The 17,356-nt window shown below is 41.1% G+C and overlaps 1 protein-coding gene across 1 annotated transcript; it reads left to right on the forward strand.

The window, feature by feature from the left end:
* Positions 1-6,356: 6,356 nt before the first annotated feature.
* On the forward strand, positions 6,357-16,964 carry LOC105034553 (probable beta-1,4-xylosyltransferase IRX9H). Its single transcript, XM_010909767.4, has 4 exons — positions 6,357-7,529; positions 9,250-9,499; positions 16,031-16,220; positions 16,649-16,964. Exons 1-3 carry the CDS (start codon positions 6,766-6,768, stop codon positions 16,205-16,207), a joined length of 1,191 nt encoding a protein of 396 aa, XP_010908069.2. The 5' UTR covers positions 6,357-6,765; the 3' UTR covers positions 16,208-16,220; positions 16,649-16,964.
* Positions 16,965-17,356: the final 392 nt, after the last annotated feature.

The raw sequence follows: 17,356 nt of genomic DNA on the forward strand, positions 1-17,356 counted from the left end.
CATGGCAAAGTCTCTCACCAACACTCTTTTCCTCTGGATGCAGTTCTACAAACTACGGATGGCTGAGGGACAGAGCGTGTAGGAACATCTGAGCTACTTCCAGAAGATCCTCATCGACCTCCTCAGCGTTGGCGAGAATGTTGAGGAGAAGACCAGGGCACTAGTTTTGCTAGAGTCGCTTCCCCTTCGTACGAATCTTTGGTGACTGCTCTTCTAGTGGGGAAGAGCACTATCAAGATGGACGAGGTACCGTGGCGATCCAAAACGAGGTTCTCAGGAGGGAGAACCCAGCTTCGAGTTCAGGTGGCGGTAGCTCAGCTTTGGTGGCTTCTGGAGGAGTAGGAGGCGGTAGACGGAGCAACAGGAGATCGCAATGAGGGCGGTCCAAGTCCAGGAGGGACTTGAGCAAAATCAGGTGTTACCGATGTGAGGAGTTGGGGCATCTAGCTAGAGATTGCCCTCAACTCAAAAATCGGACGGTGGCTGCTGTAGCGACTGTCGGCAGTGATTCAGATGGAGATGTCCTGGAGATATCTGACGAGATATCTACTTCTTCCAGCAGTGGATATTAGATTCTGCATGTCCCTATCATATATGTTGCAGAAAGGAGCAGTTTGACTCCCTGGAGAACAGTGAGGGTACTGTATATCTGTCGGATGGATCGAGTTGTACGATCAGAGGCATTGGGACGGTCAGTTGGAGGACACATGATGGTGCAGTGAGGAGATTGGAGGAGGTCCGATACATATCCGATTTCAAGCGAATCTTATCTCACTTAGCAGACTGGATTCGAGAGGCTATGGGACGGTAGCTGGTGGAGGAATCCTGAGGGTGCTACGTGGCGATAGGATTGTGCTGGAGGGGAAGAAGGGGAGCAGAGGATATATTACCTGGCGGGGAGCCCAGTGCGAGGTGGAGCTTCGGGAGCCAGGTGGAGCCGGAGCCAGGTGGAGCTCTAGGAGGTGGATCGGGCACGAGACAGGAGACTTGGAAGGATGAGAGGCGACGTCGTAAGGTGAGATTCCTATTGCCACAGGACGATGCCCGAGCAGGTCTCAGATCAGGAGGAGCACAGCATACGACGGAGATGGGATCGAGCGTCCTGGCTCGACTCCCATGTTTGCCCATCCATGATCAGCAGGCAATTGCCCAGGGCATGGGGGCGAGGAGATCTAGAAGCTCTCGGAGTTTGGAGGAGGCCGAATATCAAGTCGAGGTGAAGATTGTTAGGATTTGATGTCTCAAGATTCAGTCTACATTGATCCTATAGCAAGATTCGCGATGAAAAACGGAGTCCAACGAGATCAAGATCACCCCAAACGGAGTTCGGATGGAGGAGATATGAGCTTTTGAAGTCGGCACGAGATCCGAGACGATAGAGGACCGTCGGCGGCGGGCAGGGCGCGGGATGCGCGACCCAGGCGGGCGCGCGGCCCAGTTGGGTGCACGGCCCATCCGGGTGTGCGGCCCAGCCCGTGAGTGGGCCCGCGCACGGGCGCGGCCCAACCTACGCGCGCGGGCCGGCCCAGGCCCAGGCACTCTGCCTGGGCCCTTTACCTTGGTCCACCGTGGACCGGGTGGTCCACAACTGGACCTGTGGACCGCGTGGGTATTTTCACATGTTTCTTGCAGTCCACGATATTATTCTGTAGATCGATTGTGATCGAAGGGCGTGGGTTGATTTGATTTTCGATCCAACGGTCCAAGGAATTTTTTTGGGTTGATTGAGGAGTCCTAATCATGGTCTAAGTCGTGATTAAGGCCTATAAAAGGCCTGTATATGGAACAGAGGCTGTGGCTCGATTTTTTGGGTTTGTGTGCGTGCTGTGGATCATCACACGGAAATCAGAGGTTGTGAACCTGAGAAGAAGAGAGAGAGAGGCGTGAGGCCGCTAAGAGAGAAGGAGCAGGGCTCCTAGACAGCGGACGTCAGGTACTTCAGGTGTTCAAGGGGTCTTCCAAGAGAGAGCTTTTGTGAGAGAAACTTCTGGTGAAAGAGAAATTGGGTGTATGAGGGTTGAGGGTGAGATCTCCTCTTATCAGCACACAATCATTCCAACCCAATATTCTATTTTGGCTTGCAGTCTTATTTGGCTCTTTCCTATGTTTAGCAAGTCAACACATATTCATATTTGGCTGGCACTCCTATTTGGTCTTTCTCTCTTATTTGATCTTTCTCCTTGTTTAGCTATTCTACATTTGGTTTCTCTTTACTTAGTATGTAATCGAGATATTCCTTCTTCTTGTAATTGCTACAATAGCTAGACCTTGTAATCTATATATACTCCTATTGGAGAACAATGAAATGTAAGAATTAGAAATTATCCTCAATAAAGATATTACCTTCTTTATGGTATCAGAGCCATTGAAGCTCCAACGAGCATCTCTTCTTCTTCCTCCATCTGTGCTCTCTCATGGCCACCAGTTCATCTATCTCCACCTCCTCCAATCCCTCTTCTCCTCCTCCACCCAACACAACGACCCCTCTCACCTTTCCATCGGCACAGCATTTTCTATCTATCAAATTAAATGCATCCAATTTTTTGATCTGGAGAAAGCAAATTACTCCCTTCTTAAAGGGTCAAGGCCTGTTTGGGTTTTTTGATGGCTCTCACCCACAGCCCACCGATCCGATTGCCGCTACTGCTTGGCAACAACAAGATGCCCAACTCGTAAGCCTTCTTGTTGCTTCATTATCTGAAGATTTGGTTCCTCTTCTTCTTGACAAAGAGACTAGTTTTGAGTGCTGGACCACTCTTCATGAAGCCTTTGGTTCAGCATCTCCTACCAGGCTCATGTCTCTGCATCTAGAGTTGCAGAATCTACGTCAACAATCAGATGAGACCGTCACCTCTCTGCTCCAACGTGCCAAAGCTGTGGTTGATGAACTTGCTGCTTCTGGTAATGCCCTCAAGCCAACCGAATTTAATCTTCATGTATTGCGTGCTCTATGTGATGATCTATAGGATGCGGTCCCTGACATTCTCAACCGATACACCCCCTTTTCTCGGTCTGCCTCAACACGTTCTCCTATGACCGATACTACATAATTTTTGTTGATGATCAAAGTAAATATATTTGGTTTTATCCATTAATGCGCAAATCTGATGTATTCTCTACTTTCTTACAATTTCAAGCCTTGGTTGAACGGCATCTCTCTCGTACTATTAAATCAATCCAAACTGACTGGGGAGGAGAATTTCGCTCTCTTCCTCAATTTTTTCGTAAAATTGGCATTACCCATCGTGTTGCTGCTCCTCACACCCATGAGCAACAAGGGGCTGTCGAACGTCGTCACCATCATATTACGGAAACCAGCCTATCCCTTCTTGCTCATGGATCCGTGCCCATGTCATACTGGCACTATGCCTTTGAAACGGCTGTTTTTCTCATTAATAGGATGCCATCTAAAGTCTCTAGTGATGTATCCCCCTTCGAACTCATTCACAACAAACCACCATCCTATGCCTTCCTACGAATTTTTGGGTGTCTTTGCTATCCTCTTCTTCGTCCTTACAATCGGCATAAAATAGAGTATCGGTCTCAACCGTGTGTGTTTCTCGGCTATAGTCCCTCTCATAGTGCCTATCGATGTCTCGATTTAAAAATAAATCGTACATATATCGCTAGGCACGTTCGCTTCGACGAATCTACCTTTCCTTTTCAATCTCAGTCTTCATTAACTTGTCCACCACCATCATCTCCCTCTTCCCCACCTTGGGGCGTTACATTACTTCACCCTCTACAAGAGGCCACCCCACTACCATCTGTTCCTCCACCAATTCCACATTCTCCTTTGCATCGTCTGTCCAACTCATCATCGGCTGCATCCCCCTTTTCTCGGTCTGCCTCAACACCTTCTCCTATGATCGATCCCACTCCAAGCCCCTTTAGTATTAACGACTCTGCACCTGTTCGGACCAGATTACTTACTGACCTCCCCTCATCAGCAAAACCTTCCCTTCCTACGCCTTCCCCTACAACTAGCTCCCTGCAAGACAAAACCTCCCCTGACCCACCTGCCCAACCCACCCGTACACATTCAATGGTACTTCGACCCCGTTCCAACCAGCCATCCGCCCTCACCACCACTATCCTCACCATAGAACCTACTTGCTTTACTCAAGCCTCTAAACACTCTGAGTGGCGTGCTGCAATGATTGAAGAATTTAATGCCTTAATTCGCAATGGTACGTGGTCTCTTGTTCCACGTTCATCTCATCAAAAGAATTTGGTCGGGTGTAAGTGGGTGTACAGGATCAATGGAAAAGCTGATGGGTCTCTCGAGCGTTACAAAGTGCGTCTACTTGCTAAAGGGTTCCATCAGCAACTTGGCCTCGACTACAATGAGACATTCAGTCCGGTTATCAAACCTACCACCATTCGATCTATTCTAAGTATTGCAATCTCTCAAGGTTGGTCCATCCGGCAATTAGATGTTCATAATACCTTTTTACATGGCAACCTAACAGAAGAAGTCTACATGTCCCAACCGTCAGGGTTTGAGGATCGCGACCATCCAGATTATGTCTGTCATCTCCACAAATCTTTATATGGGTTAAAACAAGCACCCCGTGCCTGGTTTCACCGTCTCTCCCAATTTCTTCTCCGACTAGGGTTTGTTGCCAGCAAAACTGATCCTTCATTATTTATTTTAAGGATGAGGTCTCATGTCCTCTATGTGCTCATCTATGTTGATGATATTTTGGTAACCAGCAATGACTCCAGTCAGATTTCTCTTCTTCTTCAAAAGCTTGCTAAGGAATTTTCTATTAAGGATCTTGGTGATCTCCATTTTTTCTTAGGAATTGAGGTTGTTCGGAACTCTGCTGGATTATTATTATCTCAAAACCGCTACATTAAAGATCTTCTTTTAAACGCAGGCATGGTTGATTGTAAACCTGTTCAGACCCCAATGGTCATGACAAAGGATTCTGATTCAGGGGGTGCTCCCCATCCGGACCCCACACAGTATCGCTCCATTGTTGGGGCTCTTCAGTATGTTACATTGACACGTCCGGATATTTCCTTTGCAGTGAATAAAGTATGTCAGTTTATACAGTCTCCTAATACTGATCACTGGATTATGGTCAAATGCATCTTACGGTACCTTCAAGCTACAGCTGATCATGGGTTACACATTCGCCGATCCACCTCTCGCTCTCTCCAAGCTTTCTCGGATGCAGATTGGGCGGGTAGTGGGATTGATAGGCGTTCCACTGGAGGCTATGCAATCTTTCTCGGTCCCAACCTCATTTCTTGGGCATCTCGTAAACAGAAAACAGTTGCCCGCTCATCCACAAAGTTTGAATATAAAGCCTTAGCAGATGCATCAGCTGAACTTATCTGGCTTGAGTCATTGTTTCAGAAACTTGGCCATCCCTTACATGGTCCTCCGATTCTATGGTGTGACAATATTGGGGCCACTTATCTGTCGGCCAATCCTGTTTTTCATGCTCGCACGAAGCATGTCGAAATTGATTTTCATTTTGTTCGTGAACGTGTTGCAAGACATCAACTATCTGTTTAGTTCATCTCCACCCAAGATCAGCTTGCCGATATTCTCACCAAGCCCTTGGGTACCTCCCGTTTTAGGTTCCTAAAGGACAAGCTGAAGATTCGTGCTCCCGATTCTTCATCTTGAGGGGGTGTATCAGCACACAATCATTCCAACCCAACATTCTATTTTGGCTTGCAGTCTTATTTGGCTCTTTTCTATGTTTAGCAAGTCAACATATATTCATATTTGGCTGGCACTCCTATTTGGTCTTTCTCTCTTATTTGGTCTTTCTCCTTGTTTAGCTATTCTACATTTGGTTTCTCTTTACTTAGTATGTAATCGAGATATTCCTTCTTCTTGTAATTGCTACAATAGCTAGACCTTGTAATCTATATATACTCCTATTGGAGAACAATGAAATGTAAGAATTAGAAATTATCCTCAATAAAGATATTACCTTCTTTACCTCTTGTAAAATTTCTTTTTCATAGTGAAGACGAACTCTTTTGTGACTGATCCACGTATTTTGATTGTTTGTTTTGTTTCTTCTTTCTTCCTTCTGCATTATGTGATACTGAAAAGGTCTTGGAAGATGGTGTCCAGATCAGATATCCATCCAATAATAATAAATATATTTTTAATAATAAATAATATATTAATTATTATTAGATGATATAAGGCATAACCATTCCAACCAATAATTTTTCAGTTCTATCAGCCTCGGTGCCCGATTTGCTTGCGTGGAGCTCCGCCACGAGTAATTCGGTGCTCGTAGTACTTCCAAAAGTCGTGCTGGAGGGGTTTTGACCCAAGTCCTCCTTGTATTGTGTGGGCTTCCCGCTGCGGAAATAAAAGATATCCGCTGGACTACACACCAAACCGCGCACCGGCATCAAGACCCGGCCGCCCTTTCGGCGACCAGGTACTCCCCTTCCAGCCATCCTCCCAAAAGTCCCACCCCGAGCCCCGGCAGCAACCAAAGCATTACCCTCTCTCGTGGAAAGCCGGGGAAAAAAAAGAAAAAAAGGGAAAGCCAACCATCTATCTATTTATCTGCAGAAGAAGAGGACTGGAGCCGATTTCTTTTTCTGTCTCCATAATATTCATACTTCATAGCCATCCTCATCCCAGGTGTCCGAGAATAAAAATTTGCAAGGAATCTCCTCACCGAACTATCTTTTGTGGCTTAAGATTTATAATATTGGCCACCACCACCAGCAGCTCCAGCTATCGATCGTTTTCTTGATGCTTCCACCGAACCAGCCATGGCCTCGATCCGCCGCTCCTCCTCCGCCTACCGCCCGGGCCTCCTCTCCCCGCCGCCGCCGCCGCCGCCATCCCCTTTCCGCCGCCTTCTGATGATGGGCGCCTACCTCCCGCGGCACTCCCGCACGGCAGGCCACCGCTCCTCCTGGCGGCGGCCCCTCCTCCGCTTCCTCCTCTTCTTACTCCTCGGCTTTTTGCTGGGCCTCTCCCCCTTCGCCGACCTCGACGACTCCGGCCTCCGCCCCCATGACTTCTCCTTCGACAACGACGGCGGGCCCCCCCGCCGGGATCTCGCCGCCCTCGTCCGCTCGACGCCTTGGGAGATCGAGATCGTGCGGCCGGAGGGCCTCGTCACCGTCGAGCTCGAGGCCAAGAACGAGGAGGAAGGCCCTGGCGAGCCCGATCCGCGGTCCCTCGGAAAGCTCCTCATCGTTGTCACCCCGACCTACAACCGCGCCCTCCAGGCCTATTACCTCAACCGGCTGGGCCAGACTCTGAGGCTCGTGCCGCCGCCCCTTCTCTGGATCGTGGTGGAGATGAACGCCGCCTCCATGGAGACGGCCCAGATCCTCAGGAGGACGGGAGTCATGTACCGCCATCTGGTCTGCTTGAAGAACTCCACCGACATTAAGGACCGAGGCGTCCACCAGCGGAACACGGCGCTCGAGCACATCGAGCGGCACCGTCTCGATGGTATCGTGTACTTTGCCGACGACGACAACATCTACTCGCTCGAGCTGTTCGACCACATGAGGGACATCAGGTGAGTCTACGTGATGATCTTTCATCTACATCCTAATCCGTGGGTTCGAATTACCATTTGATGCATTCCTTAGTTTGATGGTCCTGTTATATCTTTTCCAGTTCATTTTGAAATCACTAGACTTGTAGGACTTGCAAGCGGCGTGCTGACACCACAAACTGACATAGTGAAAGGGATAGCTATTCATACGGTCATGTGGTACTTCTTTCCTAGGGTTTAGGTGATGGCGGGCATTTTCCTTATGAATGTGGAGGGCTGGTGCTGTATAATTACTATGTATGTTGAAGCATCACATGTTCCAGTGAAAAATGAAATGATGCACAATTGGCACGCAGATATACACCACAATTGTTAATGTGTACAAGAAGCTAAACGTGCTCTCTTGCACATCCTGCTTTCTGACATTTGTTCGTTGATCCTGAGCTTTTTGCCTATATTATCCTCTTTGCATCTTGTCCTAGAACTCATTTTATAAATTTAAGCCTGTTATTGTTTGCTGCGGATTTCATATTCAATATAATGTTAGTTTGAAGTCCAATGATGTTTAGATTGAATCCCTCAGAAGGTACTTATGTTCAGGTTATGTATTTTAGTATGAGCACTCTGTGTTTAGCTCAATTGAAATTGCTTTCGAAGAGTCAAATTCAAAATCTAAGCAATCAGAAGTGTCTAATATGAAGAAAAGGGTACTTGTTTATCCTCACATGCCCTGTTATCATCTTTGAAGATATGATATCTTTTAATGTTGGTGCCTGTATGTTTTGGCGGTGTATGTCTTGTGCAAGTACATGACTAGCTCAAACATGATTGACATTATTCACTCCTTTGGTGCCCAAAATCTCGTGCAAGCTTGAACCCATGTTTATCTGGTTGTGAAAGTAATTATTGCTTGCTTCTGCACATTCTTAGGTGGGGTTGATTATCTGAGCTACCTCAAATCCTTTCTCATTTCTTTCTATTTAAATCTTCCTTGATTTTCATGTATTAATTTAGATCAAAATCCTGAAACTTGTTCTCACTCATAGCCAGACACTTCAGCATCATTGCCGATGATAAACCAATGCATACATATGTATGTGGGCAATTAAAACTTTAAAACTCTTCTCCCTTTTAAAGGACAAAAACAAAAGCTCCCATTGGTAGTTTCACTTATGTCAGCAAACCTTAAACTTGAGAAGGGGAATGTCTTCTAGAAATACAAAGTTTGGTATCTGCTATAAGTAACATAGTTTAATTATTCCTGTTACATGCTATATGCCATGTCGGGACTTCAATAGCACAATGCATTTCCTCTATTTCCTGAAACCTATTTATCGATGCATTACGATGCAATCTCAAGGTACATAATGGTATATATATCATTACACTTGCTACAATTATACAAGAAATATTGGAATACCTTATGAGTAATAATTAGTATAGATATGCATATGACCTATTATTTGGGTTTGGAGACAATGATGCATATTTAAGAGGATTTGTAGTCTACAGGAATTCTATAAGAATCAAGAGTCATGTATGTTAAATGTTCAAAATGTGCCTATTCTGTTCATCCGTATTGAGCTATTCTAATTTGTCCATGGTCAAAAAAAAAATATTAATGATTTTTTGTGTCTTTAACGGATCCACCTGAAGCCCTTCAATTATGAGAAAGGTAGCTGTGTCTGCTTCCATTTACTTGTCCTTCAATTTATAGAATTGATCTACATGTTGTTTGAAGGAGATTTGGCACTTGGCCTGTTGCAATGCTTGCTAAAAGCAAAAATAAGGCAATACTAGAAGGCCCAGTATGCAATGGAAGTCAAGTGATTGGTTGGCACACAAATGAGAAAAGCAAGAGACTTCGAAGATTTCATGTTGACATGTCAGGATTTGCATTCAACAGCACGATACTGTGGGACCCGAGAAGGTGGCACCGCCGAACCTCAAAAGCCATCAGGCAACTAGACACAATAAAGGAGGGTTTTCAGGTATGACTTATGTCTCTCTCTCTTTTAGGAAAAAATATTTTCGTAGTTTTTCAATCACTTGTTAATACACTGTGTATTAGACCTTACAGGTGTAAATCATAAAGGATACATTAAAAATGAAAAAAAAGGGAAAGAAACATATTTTCCCTACATTTATACAAATTTTAAATTGGTCTATTTTTGTCCATTTTGATGAAGAAACAGCAATACCTCTTGACTTTCTTGACAAGTTGACATAGATTGTCAACTGATAGAGCTTTTCTTTGCATCACCCTCTCTTTATCAACAAGGCTGGATCTGGAAGAGTTGTCTAGTCCTGTAATGACAAGATTTTATATATACACCTGCAAAATGTCATTCAACAGCAAATCATAATTCACTTTGAAGAGTTAATTGCTTATGGAGATTGTAAAGTTGAGTCTAGTTCCATTGATGAGAAATCCTGAGCATTCTCTCTCATTTGTAGTCATTTTTCATATAATTCAACGGTGTAGGTAGCCAAATTTTCTTGGTAATCTTTTAATCAAATCTAGTATTCTAACAAGAACGACTGAAAAGTCGTGTATTAGAATATTCAATTTATGTGATCTTGAGCTTAAAAGTGCTTAATCAGCTATTAGATCTGCCTTTAATTGAGCGTTAAAATACTCTTGTGCAAGCTGACAAAGTCATTAGTTTATGTGTCAAAAGAACTGATAGTAGCTGAAAAATGCTAGTCTGCCTGAACTTTGCGATTTTCCTTTTTCCAATAATTATGGCATGCACAATAGTGCTAGATTCCTTTTTCAACAATAGATGAATATGGGGAATCACAGGTCTGTTATGTTTCACATGCTATGCTATTCGTTTCCTTTTTGTATTTTTAAGTTCATGGATTGTGTGTAACTTCTAGAAAGGTGCATTTTGTTTATATGGAAAATTGAAAAACTTTTGGGATGTACAAATGACCTGATATTGACTGGTAACATTATTAGTATGAAATAGAGGCCTATTATGTTTATGAGATAAGATGCTACTTATTTTTGTTATATATCTATGATGCACAGTGAAAGCAACTTTGGGAAAAAAGGCAGTCTAACAGGTGTTATCGTATATATAAGTCAATAGCAAAGACCATTGAATTCCCTCGGTAAATCAATTCTTCTATCTGGCTGAGGTGTTGGTAGAATACAACTTCACTCTTGTAGGGGAACCAGATCTTGCGGTATAGGTTGAATAATTTTAGATGGAGTACGTTGAAATTATGGGGGAAAAACTTTTATACAGGCTAAATCTCAAAGAATCTCATAATTTAATGTATTTCTTTCTGTATTGCATGGTCAGACATGAGAGCCAAAGCATGAAACTTGTTGGATGTCAAGCTCAACAAGTCCAAAAATATAATATAATATTTTTGAACTTGTCTAAACAATTTATTTTGAGAATATTTTTGGACTTGTCTTCATTATTCATTTCCTTGTTCATTTTTAGCATTCCTACATTTTCTAGCCTGCTTGAGAAGTTGAATGTCTTCTTTCTAATTTTAATTTACATCTGAAATGTGGATGCATTATAATTGAGGAGGTACATGTTGGCTCTTCTTTGTTTGAACGGGGTATCATAATGTTACAAGCAATCAAATTTAATTTGTTCCTCTTCCCAAGAACCTTTTTCTTTTTTTTTTTTTAAAAAAAAATGTAATTCATCCTTATACCCCTCCTACCAAAATATAAGTAGAAAAATGTGTTTCTATTTGCCAAAGATGCCATTAACTTTCAAGTTTTAGATAAGTGATTAGAGGACCTACCATAGTTGTCAGATAGCCTAGACTATCCCATGCAATAGACTCTTATATAGCCTAGGCGATGGACTAGGCGATTAGGCAACTGCCTAGGGGACAACTTTGTACAAAATTCAAAAAATGATTTATACTTATATATTTTAATTGTTGACCAAGATTTGCATTGTCTACAATAAATTATCCATCTCTGATGACTCTAGGGTACATTGCTAACGAACAACACATGAGTTCCACTAAATAAAGCTTTCTACTTTTTTACAGTTTGTTTATTTGTGCTGATGTAGACCATAACATATTTTTGTCTTAACTCAGATTGTATTGCATACATTTTTTTTAACTGGAAGGGCATATGAATTCAAATCCCACAGAAAAAACTAAAGATGACAATCGATCAATTTAAACTCATGTGCAGATATGATTAATTTAAACAGTTGCCATTGAGGAAGTACTAAAACAGAGCAAAATTCAGATCATAAAAACAGAGAAATATATAACAAAAGGCCTTTGTAACAGAGGATATACTCCGTTAGAGCATTCCACTCATGAGGAAAAAAGTGCCAAGGAAGAAAGAGGAAGAGAGGCTGATTTACTTTCAGGACTCTTGTATCCTCGCCAATTGCCTCTCGTTGCTGTTTGAGTATGTCCAATGTAGCTACCTCCCATTCAAACACCCAAGATGGAGAGTGGAGAGATGCTTTAAGGGCTAGGCTTGGAGAACAGAGGGACAGCAGAACTGGAGAAGAACTTGTTCTCCCTTAAGTTGATCTATTTCAGATTACATTGGTTAAGCTTGGGCTCGCTTGTTTCAAATCAATAGGTTAGACTCAGGTGGCCTGGGCTAGGATGGGCCAGACGAGCACCTGAACCCAGGGTGGGTGCCAAAAAAGCCAAGCAAGTGCCTGAACGGCAGGTTTTGTGAGCCTTGCTTAGGCAAGCAAGGCTAGGTTGGGCACCTAGGTCGCAGGAGCCTGTAGGAACTATGGTCCCATTAATTTGAATTGAAAACGTTCTGAAGAAAGTTAGTTTAACATAATGTTGTTTTGTTCAAGTTTCAGAATCCCTCTTCTCAGAAGAAAATCCATTTTATTACTGTAATAGGTTTCTACTTATCCACCTAAAACTCACATAGGATTCTTATACGTATCTAGAAATTTACCCCAATGCTTTTTTGATTAGGGGGCACATGGCTTAGGTTGGTTCAGGTTAAGAGGCTAATCTGGAACTAGCACAATCCCAATCGGTTCTCAATTTTTGGAACCAGAATCGAAACAATCAATATTGGAACCAACCCAACTCGATTCGATCAAGATTGGATTGGTTCAAGTTGGTTATTGGATTATCCAAAAGTTTAAAGAGAAAGTTAAACCATTAATTTTATTCAAAATATAATTAATAGTTTAATTTAAAATTCTATGTTCATTAATAGCCATAAATATGTCTTATACATACCAAACTGCAAAAATAGATGGTAAAGACTAAAGAAAATGGGAAAGCGAGTCGCAAATGACACATTGATCATCCAAATGTTTAATACACAATATACCATATGTGCAATATATTTTATGTATACTATATATACTATATATGATATGTATATTATATGTGGAGCGGATTGGGTCAGGTTACCCAGCCACTCAACCCGAACCCAAACCGATCCAATCGGGTTTCAGATAATCAGAATGGAACCAACCCAATCCTCATCAGAATCCAAAACAAAACCAACCCAACAATAATAGTCCAATTTGGTTATTGGGTTGACCCAAATACATGTGCACCCCTACTTTTGAAGTACAATTATAGAATATGCAGACATCTTACAAAGGTGCCTTGATATTCTAATATCACATTATCCAACACCATCTAAGTATGTTAGCCAAAACCATAGGAAGAAAATAATTGCTGCTCTCTTGGATGCCACTTTAGTGTTGTATGTTGCATGGTCATCTTCTGCCAAGTGATTCTAGGATTTCCTCCCACCCCCCCGCAAGAACATATGTTATTCCCTTACAACCTTGTGCTCTCTCCTAGGCCATCTTTCGTGGTTGCTTCTTTCTTGCTTTTCTGTTTCTTTGTTGATGTTGTCATTTGTTCGTCACTCATTTGATGATGAGTTGATTCCAGGTTTTCTATTTTCTGTTGGAGATCTTTTTAGCACCTTGTTGTTAGACTCTTGTAGTTTGTGCTTTATGTGTTGGACCTTTTGTTTTAACGTTCCTTTCTTTTACTAGTAAACAATATTCATTTTATTGTTAAAAAATGGCAATGTACCCCATTTTGGAGTTCGGTATCATCAACCTGAGATGAATAGTAGCACAGCTAGGGGTGGCAATCAGGTCGGGTCGGATCAGAAAATCATCAATCCAAATCCGATCTGTTTATTAAACGGGTCAAAAATTCAAACTTGAATCTGACCTGTTTATTAAACAGGTAACCCGACCCGACTCGTTTAACCTGTTTATTAAATAGGTCAAATTAGGTTAAATGGGTTAAACAGGTTAAATGGGTTAAACAGGTTAAACAGGTCGGGTTAAATAGGTCAGAAATAGGTTAAACAGCTTTTAAACAGGTTAAATGGATCTTAAATGGGTTAAACAGGTTAAACAGGTCGGGTTAAACGGATCAGAAATAGGTTAAACAAGTTAAATGAGTTATCTGATTTAACCCGACCTGAATATTAAACGGGTTAAATGGGTTAAACGGATCAGATATCTAAAATCCAAATCCGACCCACTTATTAAACGGGTCATAAACGGATCAACTCGTTTATGACCCAAATCCGTTTAGCCGAAATCCAAACCTGTTTATGGTGGATCGAACACGGGTCGGATTGGCAGCTCGGGTCATATTTTGCCAGTCCTAAGCACAGCAAGTTTAAGCATTATCCTATTAGTTGAGATTGGCCTTGCTAGTCCGTCTCTAATATTCATCCCAACATAAGTTTGTCCTTTGTTTTATACAAGTTCTATAGAATCTCTTTCGTAATTTAGTGAGACCTATGCTCTAGCCAAATCTAAACCTAGTTTTTATATTGTATTCAGAATTTCAGTTGAAACTAACTAGTTCTGATTAAAGATTAGTATACATGTAGACTATTAGCCTCATTTTTGGGTTCTTTTCTTCATCAATTATGGGTTTGTATAAAGGCAACCTGTTGGAAGTGTGATACATATGAGGACCACGGAGCATTTTTGCGTGAGTGAATCGGAATCTTGTATATTGGGAAGATTTGGAAGCATTTCACTGTAAGGTTCCAAGGAATATAAGAAAAAGATAAGAAATTTTCAAACAATTAATTTGTTTTAGCAGCCAACTGTCTTACATTTCATGAAAACCATAAATACAGGCAACAAATTCTATTGAAAACAATGAAAAATAAGTTATCATTTTTCTTTTTTAGAAATTCAGTAAACATAGGTTACCTAAATTTCTATAGTAACAAGCAAAATTATGTGTTTTCTAATCCCTAGATCTGTAGAAATATTGCAGAAGTTTTAAAAAAGTTGCCGTTGTATGTTTTTTTTTTTTTTTAATAGAAAGGTAAACGACATATATTGGTGTATGGGCAAGTGGAATCTCCTATTGATGATAGTGGATAGATAGTCACTTGTATTCATACATGATACTTAGCATTCATATGTTTATATGATGTGATATGTGACACTTGAGATGCTAACTATATACGCCTTTGTATTTATTCTTAGTCATTGATATTTAATCTTATGTTATAGTTTTGATTTTCAATTCTTGGACAATAGGCTTAGCACGTAAAGATCAGCCATTGTAGATGTTACTAAGGTACCTCACGCAACCACAGCATTATATGTTAGATATCACCAATACTATGAACGATGTCTAATACGATTTTACTTGTATTACTTTTGTTAAGATTTTATAATTTTCTTTTACTTTTAAGTTTTAACAATTTTTAGCGACTTTGTATTTTATAAATATTTTTGAACAAAAATGACTAAAAGTTATGTCTGTTCAGTGGTTCTATTTTGCTTCTTCTTTTCTTTCTTTTTTTCTTTTTCTTTTTTTTCTTTTTTTTGTATTCTTTACATAATATCTCTTTCCCCTTGGATTAAAACCACCTAATACCATAACCAGGACCTGCCAATCTTAAAACCTGGTTTCATGAACCTTGATTTGCAAGCGTGTTTTCCAAAGCCCTATCCTTATTCCTACCCCTTTGATGATCAGATCCTTAATGTCTAGCGTGCATATATGTCTGTATGCTATAGCACATTTGCTCCAACAATTGAATAATATGAATAATCATGGAAGTGTTTGATATCATTTTTGAGGTTCATTTTAGAATTAAAAAGAAAACAAGAAATATAGCATGTTAAATCGCTATAGAAAATAAATGCATCTAATACCTAGTGGTTGTAAGGCTGTTAATAAGCAGAATTTAGACCAAGCAATTCATAAATTTTGCTTGAGCCTGCCTCAGCTCTGGTATGCATTAAAATGAAGTGTTTCTTGCTTATGTTGATTGGATGTATAAACTATATGCATAGATTAGACTAGAAATAGCTTCTTTTGTTGAGAGGGTTGTCCTCATGCACTATCCGAATGTTCATTAACGTTACAAGTTTTTGACACACATGACTAGTTTCATGTCAGTTGTATTCAAATTGCTCGACTTGCTGGTTCAGATCTTGGACTCCAGTATTCACAGCTGATACCTTTCATGTCCTGCCATCTTCTTAACAAATTGACATTTAATTTAGTGATTTGAATATTTGCAGGAAACAACATTTATAGAACAGATAATTGAAGATGAAAGTCAAATGGAAGGCCTGCCAAATAATTGCTCAAGGATCATGAATTGGCATCTTCACTTGGAAGCTAGAAATCTGGTTTATCCTAAAGGGTGGCAAGTCTCAAGAAATCTTGATGTTGTCATTCCTTTGAAATATATATAGCAGCTTTGGCAAGGTACTTCCACTTAAGGCAGGTTTATTTTGCAACATTTGGTTATTTTATCCCCATGATCTTTTCTTGGGTATTTTTACCAGGATCCCTTGATACTGGAAGGGACATGATTGCACACATATAAACTAAAAATCCTTTATTATCAGAAAAACCACCTTTCTTAAAGAGAAAATTTCCTTAAATTTTATCATTGCATAAATCAACTCACTCTAACTCCTTTATTATCAGAAAAACCACTTTTCTTAGGAAGAAATTCTCTTCTTTGCTTGAATTCCATTTTTTTCCGTATGCGGTTACCAGTAACAGCCCAGTTATTGATCTAAGGTCGGGGCTTTTTTTTTTATCCAAAATTTGTTTTTGCATGTTTGGTTGCTTATAGCCTCCATGTTGTTTTCCATCTCCTAAACTATTTCGGGTTTATGCATGTTCAGCATATGTCTATGTATGCAATCATCGCGTGAGTGGGCCTTCTATGCTGGTTGACTTCTCAAAACAAAACACCTACTTGAATTCGTGGTCATTTCTACCACCACCAGACATGCCTTTATACAAATATTCATTCAATATTCTTTCAGGGAGGGAGCAATCTGACTGTGATACTGGTCCATATTCTTTGGAAGTATACACAATGATGTACACATTCGTTACAGAGGAGCTTCTGTATTATTAATTTTTTTTTTTTAGAAGCTTTTGTATCTAAAAAATCTCCTGAAGTGTTTTCATGTAAGAAGTTGTTCTCAGCGTCAATTTTGTGCTCAGCTCTAGAATCGGCGGCATCTATCATTGTTCCTTTTGGTAGCTTATCATCCCTCTTATGTTCTATGCGCGGATGTAGTGTTGTATCTTATCATAAGGGGCGAATTTTTGACCGGTGGCGTGTCCAAGTTGTTACACCGAATACACCTGGTACTATTATGAGAGAGTTCTGCTCTCTGAATCTGCATGTGTCCGACTGGAGGCGATGCGTTCTTTTATGTCCCCCCCCACCTTTAAGGAGGATTGCGAAGAGGTTGTTCCCCTTTTTTCTTTTCGATTGGTTGGTTTCTTCTTCTTCTTCTTCCTTTTTTCTTTTTTTTTTTTCTTTTTCTTTTTTGGGTGGACGTGAGAAGTGGTGGGGGGCGGGGGGGGGGGGTGGGGGT

Source organism: Elaeis guineensis, chromosome 4 (assembly GCF_000442705.2).
Source record: "Elaeis guineensis isolate ETL-2024a chromosome 4, EG11, whole genome shotgun sequence".
Lineage (NCBI taxonomy): Eukaryota > Viridiplantae > Streptophyta > Magnoliopsida > Arecales > Arecaceae > Elaeis > Elaeis guineensis.